We start from the raw sequence: 14,829 nt of genomic DNA on the forward strand, positions 1-14,829 counted from the left end.
GGGGGGTCTCGTCCCAGTTGTCCAACCGGTCAGCACCCGCCCCCACACGGAGTGTTCATCCGTCGAGGACTCGACGGGCACCTGACCCGCAGACTTCTCCTCCCGGGTGTAGATGGTCAGGATCTCGCCCAGGCCGACTTCTCATCGGACGAGGGCCGGGGCGCTCAGCTCGCCCCCAAAGAATCCTTCCTCCCACCCCCGCCGGGGCCTGGTTTCCAGGGGAATTCCCCCTCCACCGAACTGGCAGCTGATCGTAGGGAGCGCCGTCTGGGCGGGACACAATCGCTTAACCTGCCCCAGGGCCCCAGCCATCTCGTCCTCAGCCGGCGGGGGAGGCACCGGCGGAGTGGATTCCGTCTCGTCCTGGCTGTAGATGGTCAGGATCTGCTCCCAGGCCGCGCTCTGGTCCTCCGCCGCGTCCAGGGTCCGCCCGAGGGCCGCGCCTGATTCTCCCGGGGCCGGGGGCTAGCTCAGGGATCAGCCAGCCTTGGATGGTTCGTCGGCGCGCGGACGCGGTCGCGCGTCGGCGAGGGCTGGGGAGTGGCGGGCGGGCAGGTCCGCAGAGCGCCGATGGTCAGCCGCCTCGGCCGGGCCGGCGTGGGCTCGGCGGCCCGCGGCGGGGGCACCTCGCTCAGTCCCGGCCGTTCCGCCAGCCAGGCGAGGATTTCGGGAGCCCCTCCGTCCGCCCGGCCGCTGGCCAGTCCAAGGAAAGCGGATCCTCCCGAGTGGGATCTTCCCGCAGCTTCTTGTCCTGTCTCGGTCCGGAAGGGGCGGCGATCCTTGAGGTCTTCGGTCGCCGGCATGCGCACGGCCGGTGCCCTGCGGTTCAGGGCCGGGGATCCACCCGGCCTGCGTGGCGTGTTCCTCTGTGGCGGGCTGGGCCGGGGTCGGGACATGGTCTCGGGGCTGTACTGGGTAGGTTTTGGTAGATGTGGGGCGGCTGGTTGTGCTCCTCGCCCCGTGGCTGCCACCGCCTGCTTCTCCGCGTCCAACATGGTGGCAGTGGGCCCATGAGGTGGGGAGGGCAGCGAGGAAGGGATGGACCCCCCCTTGGCCATGGTGGAAGGGGTATCCGGCATCCCCCTGTCAGGTTCCACCTGTCCGGCTGCATCTTCGCCGCTCAGGGACTCCGGCGACGCATCCAACTCCGGCACCCGCTCGACTTCAGGGGCGGCCAGGGCGTCGGGCTCGATGGTCGATTCTTGTTCCGTCCTGACATCCTTCGTCTCCTCGCTGATCGTGATCTGCTTCCGAATGTAATAGTAACTTTCGATGAGCGAATTGGTCCTCAGGGGATCGTGAGGGGGCTGGGCGGTGGGCGTCGCACCATCGTCATGTTTAGGACGATGACTTGAATCCTGCAAAAGACAGAGAGGGGGTTAAGTATTCTGGCTCGTAGACATTACAACTCTCACAAGATATTTGTCCATCACTTTGTTCTGCGTTTCGGGGACTAATTAACTGGAACGCACCATGCCGGGCAGGTGGTGGGGAGATGAATGAGGTTGGGGGAGCATCTCGGCAGTAGTGATCACAGTGCAGCTCCATTTGGAAAGGGATTACGGTAAGCCCAAAACAAAATAAAGTTTTCAATTCGGGCTAAGGGCAAAGTGATGAATGTTCAGATGTAGGGACTGGACAGTCAAAGATAAGGGGCGGGATTCTCTGATCCTGAGGCTAGGTGTTGACGCCGTCATAAACGACGGTGTCAACAGTCCCCATAGGATCAAGCCCTACAGGGGGGACAGCACGGCACTGTCGTGAATGCTGTGTCAGGGCCGACGAGGAGAAGGAAAATAGGGAGAGTCTGGGACCAGAGGGTAGAATGTCAGAGTCAGGAGGCCACCCATTTCACACACAGATGAGGAGGAATTCCTTCCCTCAGAGGGCAGTGAATCTGTGGAATTCTTCACCGCAGAGAGCTGTAGGGGCCGGGGCGTTAAGTATGTTCAAGGCTGAGAGAGAGATTTATAATCAGTGCGGGGATCGAGGGTGATGGGGGTGAGGTGGGAAAGTGGGAGAGAGGATCGTCACATCAGATCAGTCATAAACTCATTGAATGATGAAGAACAGCCAATGGGCCCAGTGGGGCTTTCTGCTCCGAGATCTGATTGTATGAGGGTCAGCACGTCATCATTTACTGACTACAGGCGAGATATCACCGCCAGAGCAGACACTGACTACAGGCGAGATATCACCACCAGAACAGACACTGACTACAGGCGAGATATCACCACCAGAACAGACACTGACTACAGGCGAGATATCACCACCAGAACAGACACTGACTACAGGCGAGATATCACCACCAGAACAGACACTGACTACAGGCGAGATATCACCACCAGAACAGACACTGACTACAGGCGAGATATCACCACCAGAACAGACACTGACTACAGGCGAGGTATCACCACCAGAACAGACACTGACAACAGGCGAGATATCACCACCAGAACAGACACTGACTACAGGCGAGATATCACCACCAGAACAGACACTGACTACAGGCGAGATATCACCACCAGAAGAGACACTGACTACAGGCGAGGTATTACCACCAGAACAGACACTGACTACAGGCGAGGTATCACCACCAGAACAGACACTGACTACAGGCGAGGTATCACCACCAGAAGAGACACTGACTACAGGCGAGATATCGCCACCAGAAGAGACACTGACTACAGGCGAGATATCACCACCAGAACAGACACTGACTACAGGCGAGATATCGCCACCAGAAGAGACACTGACTACAGGCGAGATATCACCACCAGAACAGACACTGGCTACAGGCGAGATATCACCACCAGAACAGACACTGACTACAGGCGCGATATCACCACCAGAACAGACACTGACTACAGGCGAGGTATCACCACCAGAACAGACACTGGCTACAGGCGAGATATCACCACCAGAACAGACACTGGCTACAGGCGCGATATCACCACCAGAACAGACACTGACTACAGGCGAGGTATCACCACCAGAAGGTACACTGACTACAGGCGAGGTATCACCACCAGAACAGACACTGACTACAGGCGAGGTATCACCACCAGAACAGACACTGACTACAGGCGAGGTATCACCACCAGAACAGACGGTGAATCGTTGAACCTTTACCGCCGCAGAATTTGCGCCGCGCCCAGAATGATTTAGTCCCCGTTAATGTGCGAACACGGGTGCCATGCGGAACACCAGCGATTCCAATAATAAATGGTGTTGGATTCGCCAGGGTCGGGATCGGTAATCGAGGGCCAACGAGGTGGCACTGTCTGCCACAGAGCGCGGCCACCGTGTTGATGGGTCGGCTTAGGCCGGAGGGTACCTAGTGGGTGGGGGGGGGGGGGAACACATCACCCATACCGCCCTGGCACTAAGTTCCCAGTGGGCATTCAGCGCCCCCCCCCCCGGAGAGCGGTACAACTGTCAGAAAACCACGTTGGACACCTTCCGTACCCCCCCCCCCTCTCTCCCACTGCAGCGCCCGTTTCCCGTTTCCCGAAACTACAAGTCAAACCCGCTGTCAGCTATTCCTCTAGGTGGAGCACGACGGAGGCCCCAGAGAATACCGGGATGGACCCGTTACTGGAGATGCCAACAGCACCAGATCGGGAACATCCTTCCTGCACCTACCCTGTCCAGTCCTGTTAGAGTTTTATCGGTTTCTATGACATCGACCCACCCTATTCTTCGGAACTCCAGCGAATACAATCCCTATCCGATTCAATCTCTCCTCCTACGTCAGCCCCGCCATCCCAGGAATCAGTCTGGTAAACCTTCCCTGCTCTCCCTCAAGAGCAAGAACATCCTTCCTCAGATAAGGAGACCAAAACTGCGCACAATACTCCAGCTGTGGCCTCACCAAGGCCCTGTATATTTGCAGCAACACATCCCTGCTCCTGTACTCCGAATCCTCTCGCTATGATGGCCAACATACCATTGGCCTTCTTGACCGCCTGCTGCCCCTGCCTGCTTACCTTCAGCGACTGGTGTACGAGGACACCCATGTCTCTTTGCACATTCCCCTCTCCTAATTTATGGCCTTTCAGATAATAGTCTACCTTCTCATTTTTGCGACCAAAGTGGAGAATCTCGCATTTATCCAGATTATACTGCATCTGCCATTCATTCGCCCACTCACTCAACTTGTCCAAATCACACGGAAGGATCTCTGCATCCTCCTCACAGCTCACCCTCCCTCCCAACATGGTGTCATCTGCAAATTTGGAGATATGACATTTAGTTCCCTCATCTAAATCATGAATATATATATTGTGACTAGCTGGGGTCCCAGCACCGATCCCTGTGGTACCTCACTAGTCACTGCCTGTCAATTGGAACAAGACGCGTTAATTACTCCTCTGTGTTTGCTGTCTGCCAACCAGTTTCCTATCCATCTCAATACACTGCCCCCAATCCCATGCGCTTTAATTTTGCACAATAATCTCTTTTCTGGGACTTTGTCAAAATCCTTCTGAAAGTCCGAATATATCACATCGACTGGCTCCCCCTCATCTACTCTACTAGTTACATCCTCGAAGAATTCCGGTAGATTTGTCAAGCAGGAATTCCCCTTCATAAATCCACGTCCTACCCTGCCACTGTTTCCCAAGTGCTCAGCTATAAAGTCTTTGATAATGGATTTCCCCACTACCGACGTCAGCTGACTCGTCTACAATTCCCTGTTTTCCCTCTACCCCTCACCCTTTTTAAATCGTGGAGTTACATTATAGAATCACAGAGTCACAGAATCACGGACTAATACAGTGCAGAAGAGGCCATTCAGCCCGTCGAGTCTGGACCAGCACACGTGAAACACCTGACCTGCCTTCCTAACCCCATTGGCCAGACCCGGCCCAGAGCCTCGAGTGTTAAGACGTGCCGAGTGCTCATCCAGGTACTTTTTTAAAGGATGTGAGGCAACTCGCCTCTACCCACCCTCCCAGGCCGTGCGTTCCAGACCCTCACCACCCTCTGGGTGAATAATCGTTCCTCAAATCCCTCCTAAACCTCCCGCCCCTCACCTTGAACTTGTGTCCCCCTCGTACCGACCCTTCAACTGAGGGGGAACAGCTGCTCCCCATCCACCCTGTCCATGCCCCTCATAAAATTGGGCAGCACGGTAGCACAGTGGTTAGCACAATTGCTTCACAGCTCCAGGATCCCAGGTTCGATTCCCGGCTTGGGTGACTGTGCGGAGTCTGCACCGTCTCCCTGTGCGTGGGTTTCCTCCGGGTGCTCCGGTTTCCTCCCGCAGTCCAAAGATGCGCTGGTTAGGTGGATTGGCCATGATCAATTGTCCTTAGTGTCCAAAATTTCCCTCAGTGTTGGGTGGGGTTATTGGGTTATGGGGATAGGGGTGGAGGTGTTGACCTTGGGTAGGGTGCTCTTTCCAAGAGCCGGTGCAGACTCGATGGGCCGAATGGCCTCCTTCTGCACTGTAAATTCTATGATTCCATTATCCTGTCCACCTCGATCAGGTCGCCCCTCAGCCTTCTCTGCTCCAGTGAAAACAGCCCAAGCCTATCCAACCTCTCTTCACAACTGAAACGTTCCATCCCAGGCACCATCCTGGTGAATCCCCTCTGCACCCCCTCCAGTACAATCACATCCTTCCTATAATGTGGTGACCGGAATTACACACAGTTCCTGCTGTGGCCTCACCAAAGTTCTCCAACTCCAACATGACCTCCCTGCTTTTGTAATCTATGCCCCGATTGATAAAGACAAGTGTCCCATGTTCCTTTTCCACCCCCTATTAACCTGCCCTTCTGTATTCAGAGATCTATAGACAAACAGGCCAATGTCCCCATGTTCCTCGGAGCTTCCCGCTGTCAGGCCATTCATTGAATACTTCCTGGTCACATTCCTCCTTCCAAAGTGGATCACCTCACACTTTTCAGGGTCAAATTCCATCCGCCACTTTTCTGCCCATTTGACCATCCCGTCTACATCTTCCTCCATCAGTAACACGCTTTCCCCCTAACTGCTCACACTGATCCTAAAGTCAACAGTCTCTCCAGAGTTCGGTACATGACATGGGCGACCAGAGGCGCTCCTTCTGGCCGCCATTGGTATGCGCTGTGATCACAGACTGTAATATAGGTTTTTGGTGCAGCAAGGGTTAAAAGCCAGGGCTCGCGTGTTTGACTGCTGAAGCCACGTTTTTTTTTCTCTTCAAATTACTGGTTGGTAAGACAGCTCGGCTTTTTGGGAGCCGGGGGTGTAATTAAAGCGTCGTAAAAGTTTGGGCTCTTGTTTATAGGAAGCGGATTCCCTGTGGGGTCATCCATTGGGGTGAATTCTCTGCCTCCCCAGCCGAGTGTTCCTCGGCGGTATGCCACCACTGGCAGCAGGATTCTCCAATCCCCCCCCCCCCCCCCCCCCCCCCCCCGCCGCCTTGGCCAATGGGAGTTCCCATTGCAGCCACCCCACACCGCTGACCGCTGGGATACCTCCGGGCGGTGGTACACTGTCGGCGGAACGGAGACTTCACCCCGTTGTGTTTCAGCTTGGTACGGTAATACAGAAACATAGAAAATGGGAGCAGAAGGAGGCCATTCGGCCCTTCGAGGCTGCTCCGCCATTCATTATGGATCATGGCTGATCGTCCAACTCCACAGCCTAATCCCACATTACCCCATATCCATTGACCCTCTTCACCCTAAGTGCGATATCCAACTGCTTCTTGGAAACATTCAATGTTTTGGCCTCAACTACTTCCTGTGGTACCGAATTCCACAGGCCGACCTCTCTCTGGGTGAAGACATTTCTCCTCATCTCTGTCCTAAATGGTCTACCCCGTATCCTCAGACTGTGACCCCTGGTTCTGGACACCCCCCACCATCGGGAACATCCTTCCTGCATCTACCCTGTCCAGTCCTGTTAGAGTTTTATAGTTTCTGTGAGATCCCCCCTCATTCTTCTGAACTCCAGCAAATACAATCCTAACCGATTCAATCCCTCCTCATACGTCAGCCCCGCCATCCCAGGAATCAGTCTGGTAAACCTTCGCTGCTCTCCCTCGAGAGCAAGAACATCCTTCCTCAGATAAGGAGACCCAAACTGCGCACAGTACTCCAGGTGTGACCTCACCAAGGCCCTGTATATTTTCAGCAACACATCCCTGCTCCTGTACTCCGAATCCTCTCGCTATGAAGGCCAACAGACCATTGGCCTCCTTGACCGCCTGCTGTACCTGCACGCTTACCTTCAGCGACTGGAGTACGAGGACACCCAGGTCCCGTTGCACATTCCCCTCTCACAGGCACCAGAAAAGACAACTGTCGACCCCGCAAAGTCCTCTTTACCAACATAGTTATCATAGTATCTACAATGCAGAAGGGGGCCATTCAGCCCAATGTGTCTGCACCGGCCCTTGGAAAGAGCACCCTACCTAAGCCCCACACCTCCACCCTATCCCCGTAACCCCATTTGGACACTAAGGGGCAATTTAGCACATCTGTGGACGGTGGGAGGAAACCGGAGCACCCGGAGGGAACCCACGCAGACACGATGAGAACTGTCCTCACGGGCAGTGACCCAAGGCCGGAATTGAACCCGGGCCACTGCCGCTGTGAAGCAACAGTGCTAACCACTGTGCAATCTACTCTTGGGGGCTTGTGCCAAAGTTGGGAGAGCTGTCTCACAGACTAGCCAAGCAACAGCCTGACATAGTCATACTCTCAGAATCATACCTTACAGACAATGTCCCAGACACCATCCCCGGGTATGTCCTGTCTCACGGGGCAGGACAGACCCAGCAGAGGCGGAGGCACAGCGGGATACAGCCGGGAAGAAGTTGCCCTGGGAGTCCTCAACATGGACTCTGAAGTCTCCTGGCTTCAGGTGAAACATGGGCCAGGGAACCTCCTGCTGATTGGCACGTGCCGCCCACCATCAGCTGATGAATCAGTCCCCCTCCAGGTTGAACGCCACTTGGAGGAAGCACTGAGGGTGGCAAGGACACAGAATATACTCTGGGTGGGGGACTTCAATGTCCATCACCAAGAGTGGCTCAGTAGTCACGCTAGGCGGCACGTCGGCACAGTGGTTAGCACTGCTGCCTCACAGTGCCTGGGACCCGGGGTCAATTCCGATCTTGGGTCACTGTCTGTGTGGAGTTTCCACTTTCCCCCCCCCCCCCCCGTGTCTGCGTGGGTTCCCTCCGGGTGCTCCGGTTTCCTCCCACAGTCCACAGGTCAGGCGGATCGGCAATGAATCGTTGTCCCTCAGTGTCCAAAGAGATCCGGGTTAGGTGGGGTGACAGGGAAACGGAGATGGAATAGACTTTGAACTAGCAACTCCAGACTGGGCAGCCAGGAGGCGCTGTGGGCCATCAGCAGCAGCAGAATTGTGTTCCACCGCAATCTGCAACCCCACATTGCCCCGTGTGGGCCAGACCGGGCAAGGGCAGCAGATTTCCTTCGCTAAAGGACATTAGTGAGGTGGGTTTTTACGACAATGGATTCATAGTCATCATTTCAATATCAGATTTTTATTGAATTGAAATATCACCACCTGCAGTGGGGGCGGGGCGGGGGGGGGGGGGGGGGGTTTGAACCTGGGTCGCCAGAGCATTACTCTGGGTCTCTGATTTCACGAGTCCTGTGACAATTCCACTATGCCACTGCAATGATAAAGAACAAAAGAACAAAGAAAATTACAGCACAGGAACAGGCCCTTCGGCCCTCCCAGCCTGCGCCGATCCAGATCCTTTATCTAAACCTGTCGCCGATTTTCAAAGGATCTACTTCCCTCTGTTCCCCGCCCGTTCATATATCTGTCTGGGTGCATCTTAAATGATGCTATCGTGCCCGCCTCTACCACCTCCGCTGGCAAAGCGTTCCAGGCACCCACCACTCTCTGCGTAAAAAACTTTCCACGCACATCTCCCTGAAACCTTCCCCCTCTCACCTTGAAATCGTGACCCCCTTGTAACTGACACCCCCACTCTTGGGAAAAGCTTGTTGCTATCCACCCTGTCCATACCTCTCATAATTTTGTAGACCTCAATCAGGTCCCCCCCCTCAACCTCCGTCTTTCCAACGAAAACAATCCTGATCTACTCAACCTTTCTTCATAGCTAGCACCCTCCATACCAGGCAACATCCTGGTGAACCTCCTCTGCACCCTCTCCAAGGCATCCACAGCCTTCTGGTAATGTGGCGACCAGAACAGCACGCAGTATTCCAAATGTGGCCTAACCAAAGTCCTATACAACTGTAACATGACCTGCCGACTCTTGTACTCAATACCCCGTCCGATGAATGCAAGCATGCTGTATGCCTTCTTGGCCACTCTATCGACCTGCGTTGCCACCTTCAGGGTACAATGGACCTGAACTCCCAAATCTCTCTGTACATCAATTTTCCCCAGGACTCTTCTATTGACCGTATAGTCCATTCTTGAATTGGATCTTCCAAAATGCATCACCTCGCATTTGCCTGGATTGAACTCCATCTGCCATTTCTCTGCACAACTCTCCAATCTACCTATATTTTGCTGTATTCTCTGACAGTTCCCCTCTCGATATGCAACTCCACCAGTCTTAGTATCATCTGCAAACTTGCTAATCAGACCACTTCTCCCTTCGTCCAGATCATTTATGTATATCACAAACAACAGTGGTCCGAGCACGGATCCCTGTGGAACACCACTAGTCACCCTTCTCCATTTTGAGACGCTCCCTTCCACCACTACTCTCTGTCTCCTGTTATCCATCTAGCTAGTACACCCTGAACCCCATACGACTTCATTTTTGCCATCAACCTGCCATGGGAAACCTTATCAAACTCCTTACTGAAGTCCATGTATATGACATCTACAGCCCTTCCCTCATCAATTAACTTTGTCACTTCCTTAAAGAATTCTATTAGGTTTGTAAGACATGACCTTCCCAGACCAAAGATGTGCGGGTTAGGTGGATTGGCCATGCTAAATTGCCCGTAGTGTCCTAATAAAAGTAAGGTAAAGGGGGGGGGTTGTTGGGTTACGGGTATAGGGTGGATACGTGGGTTTGAGTAAGGTGATCATGGCTCGGCACAACATTGAGGGCCGAAGGGCCTGTTCTGTGCTGTACTGTTCTTTGTTCTATGTTCTAAAACCATGCTGCCTATCACTGATAAGTCTCTTTTCTTCCAAATGTGAATAGATCCTATCCCTCAGTATCTTCTCCAACAGTTTGCCTACCACTGACGTCAAGCTCGCAGGTCTATAATTCCCTGGATTATCCCTGCTACCCTTCTTAAACAAAGGGACAACATTAACAATTCTCCAGTCCTCCGGGACCTCACCCGTGCTCAAGAATGCTGCATAGATAGCTGTTAGGGCCCCAGCTATTTCGACCCTTGCTTCCCTCAGTAACCTGGGATAGATCCCATACGGTCCTGGGGACTTGTCCACCTTAATGCCTTTTAGAATACCCAAAACATCCCCCTTCCTTATGCCGACTTGACTTAGAGTATTTAAACATCCATCCCTAGCCTCAACATTCGTCATGATCCTCTCCTTGGTGAATACCGATGCAAAGTACTCATTAAGAATCTCACCTATTTCCTCTGACTCCACGCATAAATTCCCAATTTGTCTTTGAGTCGGCCAATCCTTTCTCTAGTTACCCTCTTGCTCCTTATATACGAATAAAAGGCTTTGGGATTTTCCTTAACCCTGTTAGTCAAAGATATTTCATGACCCCTTTTAGCCCTCTTTATTGCGCGTTTGAGATTTATCCTACTTTCCCGATATTCCTCCAAAGCTTCATCAGTTTTGAGTTGCCTCGATCTTATGTATGCTTCCTTTTTCATCTTCGCTAGTCTCACAATTTCACCCGTCATCCATGGTTCTCTAATCTTGCCATTCCTATCTCTCATTTTCACAGGGACCTGTCTGTCCTGCACTCTAATCAACCTTTCCTTAAAAGACTCCCACATTTCAAATGTGGATTTACCCTTAAACAGCTGCTCCCAATCCACATTCCCTAGCTCCTGCCGAATTTTGTTATACTCTGCCTTTCCCCAATTTAGTACTCTTCCTTTCGGACCCCTCCTGTCCTTGTCCATGAGTATTCTAAAACTTACGGAATTGTGATCGCTATTCCCAAAGTAATCACCGACTGAAACTTCAACCACCTGGCTGGGATCATTCCCCAATACCAGGTCCAGTCTGGCCCCTTCCCGAGTTGGACTATTTACATACTGCTCTAAAAAAAACTCTCCTGGATGCTCCTTACAAATTCTGCTCCATCTACGCCTCCAACACTACATGAGTCCCATTCAATGTTGGGGAAGTTAAAATCTCCCATCACGACCACCCTGTTGCTCCTACATTTTTCTATAATCTGTCTACATATTTGTACCTCTACTTCACGCTCGCTTTTGGGAGGCCTGTAATAAAGTCCCAACAATGTTACTGCACCCTTCCTATTTCTTAGCTCTATCCATATTGCCTCAGTGCTCGAATCCTCCATCGTGCCCTCCTTAACCACAGCTGTTATATCATCTCTGACCAGTAATGCAACTCCTCCACCCCTTTTACCTCCCTCTCTGTCCCTCCTGAAGCATCTATACCCTGGGATATTCAGTTGCCAGTCCTGCCCATCCCTCAACCAAGTCTCAGTAATACCGATAACATCATACTCCCAGGTACTAATCCAAGCCCTAAGTTCATCTGCCTTACCTGCTACACTTCTCGCATTAAAACAAATGCACCTCAGACCACCTGTCCCTTTGCGTTCATCATCTCTTCCTTGTTGACTCTTCCCCTTAGTCACATGAAGTTTATTATCTCGTACCTTACTGGCTTTAGTTGCTGCCTCTTTACTGACCTCTAACTTCCTAATCTGGTTCCCATCCCCCTGCCACATTAGTTTAAAACCTCCCCAACAGTGTTAGAAAAAGCACCCCCTAGGACATTGGTTCCAGTCCTGCCCAAGTGTAGACCATCCGATTTGTAATGGTCCCACCACCCCCAGAACCGGTTCCAATGTCCCCAAAAAATCTGAACCCCCCTCCCTCCTGCACCATCTCTCAAGCCACGTATTCATTCTGACTATTCTTGAATTTCTACTCTGACTGTCTCGTGGCACTGGTAGCAATCCTGAGATTACTACCTTTGAGGTCCTACTTTTTAACTTATCTCCTAACTCCCTAAATTCTGATTGTAGTTGTAGGACCTCATCCCGTTTTTTTACCTATATCGTTGGTGCCTATATGCACCACGACAACTGGCTGTTCACCCTCCCCCTTCAGTATGTGCTGCAGCCGATCGGAGACATCCCTGACCCATCATCCGGGAGGCAATATACCATTCGGGAGTCTCGTTTTTGACCACAGAAATGCCCGTCTACTCCCCTTACGATTGAATCCCCTATGACTATAGCCCTGCCAGTGTTTTTCCCGCCCTTCTGTGCAGCAGAGCCAGCCATGGTGCCATGAGCCTGGCTCCTACTGCTATTACTGTATATAATATGAGTAGATCATCATCATCTGTATGTGTATTATGTTATTTTTTTTTTACTGTTATAGTTCCAGCATCCGACCACCAGGCAGCGTTAGTATGCAGGGACGTAACCCGGACGCACCATGTATTCCAGAACAAGGTGTTCGTGAGGAATTGATAGCAGTGGCATATTAGAGTAACTCTGTACTATCTTAGTGTAAGTTAGTGTTAGACCATTATTTCCAACTGTGTTAATCTTCACCATTTTAGTCATCGTTAGAGTAGCGTTAGTAATAAATAGTTTTGTTATTAAGTCTAATGTTCTTTGTTAACACTGCCACGTCAAGATCCATGATCAGCAGAATCGGAGAACATTACATGGTACCAGGGAGTGGGTGTCGAACAGTGAAGAGTTAGGGGAAGTTAGGTACGGCAAGAAGACACAATCGCAGACTCGGACAAAACCTGCTGTAAAACGAAATGCTACCAGGATCGTTGAAGCGAGATGGAAGCATTGAAGACTCCCAGCCAACTGCCCACGACTGGTAATGTCGATACGAACTGACTGGCTTTAAGCCGCAGTCACTTTTTACCTGCAGGCTCTTGGTCTCCAAGAAGGTTCGGATGGGGGAAAAATAGCGCTGCTAATGACACGAACCGGTCCCCAGCGGGAGAAATATTTGTCTGTTCTGTCACGGATCTTCGCCCCAAAGCGCAGTCCTGCAATTTTCCAGAACTCCATGATTGAGTGATTAAAGAGCAAATCTAATACGGTTGACGATGTGATAAAATGAAGGGGGCGATTGCTGAGGGAAAGCGAGTTAAAACGAGCCGACGCCATTAGAATCTGCAAGGCTTGCACAAAAGCAGGTGGCTGAGATCCAGACCTGGGAAAGTGGCGGGGGAAACGGGGGCGCGACCGACGCCGATTTTGCTGTCTCGCAGTCCGAGGGGCGGCCATTTTTAAAAATGGACATTTTGTGCCGGAGGGGCACGGTCCGAGAAAATGCCCTGCATTCGGCAAAAACTTGTGCCAGATAGAATCACAGAATTTACAGCGCAGAAGGAGGCCATTCGGCCCATCGAATCTACACCGGCCCTCGGAAAGAGCACCCTACCTAAGCCCATACCTCCACCCTATCCCCGTAACCCCACCTAACCTTTTTTTGGACACTAAGGGGCAATTTATCACGGCCAATCCGCCTAACCCGCACATCTTTGGACTGTGGGAGGAAACCGGAGCACCCGGAAGGAAACCCACGCTGACATGGGGAGAACGTGCAGACTGTGACCCACGCCGGGAATCGAACCTGGGACCCTGGAGCTGTGAAACAACTGTGCTAACCGCTGTGCTACCGTGCTGATATCGAATCCAGAGGCTAATCATGCAGCTACAGAGGTACGACTTTGAGCTCGTGTATTTGCCGGGCAAATCCATAGCGCTTTTGGATGCCCTTTCCAGAGACACTATGTAATAAGTCTGACAATAACCAGGTTAAAGTCCAACAGGTGTGTTTCGAATCACTAGCTTTCGGAGCACTGCTCCTTCCTCAGGTGAATGGAGAGGTAGATTCCAGAAACATTTATATAGACAAAGTCAGAGATGCCAGACAATGCTTGGAATGCGAGCATTTGCAGGTAAATCTTTACAGCTCCAGAGTTAGGGGGTAACTTCAGATAAAGAGGTGTGAATTGTCTCAAGCCAGGACAGTTGGTAGGATTTTGCAAGTCCAGGCCAGATGGTGGGGGGTGGATGTAATGCGACATGAATCCAAGATCCCGGTTGAGGCCGCACTCATGTGTGCGGAACTTAGCTATAAGTTTCTGCTCGGCGATTCTGCGTTGTCGCGTGTCCTGAAGGCCGCCTTGGAGAACGCTTACCCGGAGATCAGAGGCTGAATGCCCTTGACTGCTGAAGTGTTCCCCAACTGGAAGGGAACATTCCTGCCTGGCGATTGTCGCACGATGTCCATTCATTCGTTGTCGCAGTGTCTGCATGGTCTCGCCAATGTACCACGCTTCGGGACATCCTTTCCTGCAGCGTATGAGGTAGACAACGTTGGCCGAGTCGCACAAGTACCGCGTACCTGGTGGGTGGTGTTTCCACGTGTAATGGTGGTATCCAAGTCGATGATCTGGCACGTCTTGCAGAGATTGCCCTGGCAGGGTTGTGTGGTGTCGTGGTCGCTGTTCTGAAGGCTGGGTAATTTGCTGCAAACAATGGTTTGAGGTTGCGCGGTTATTCGAAGGCAAGTTGTGGGGATGACCTTGGCAAGATGTTCATCTTCATCAATGACGTGTTGAAGGCTGCAAAGAAGATGTCGTAGTTTCTCTGCTCCAGAGCCTTCAACACGTGGTACTGCCTGTATCGGACAACAA

The 14,829-nt window shown here is 52.1% G+C and overlaps 1 protein-coding gene across 1 annotated transcript in view; it reads right to left on the reverse strand.

The window, feature by feature from the left end:
• Positions 1-470: 470 nt before the first annotated feature.
• LOC119954807 (translation initiation factor IF-2-like) overlaps positions 471-14,829 on the reverse strand; it is a 34,248-nt gene continuing 19,889 nt past the window's right edge. Inside the window, exon 2 of the mRNA XM_038780348.1 lies at positions 471-1,358. Coding sequence (XP_038636276.1) covers positions 471-1,358 — 888 coding nt within the window. The remainder of the gene's footprint in view (positions 1,359-14,829) is intronic.

The sequence above is a fragment of the Scyliorhinus canicula genome, chromosome 20 (genome assembly GCF_902713615.1).
Source record: "Scyliorhinus canicula chromosome 20, sScyCan1.1, whole genome shotgun sequence".
NCBI classification, from domain to species: domain Eukaryota; kingdom Metazoa; phylum Chordata; class Chondrichthyes; order Carcharhiniformes; family Scyliorhinidae; genus Scyliorhinus; species Scyliorhinus canicula.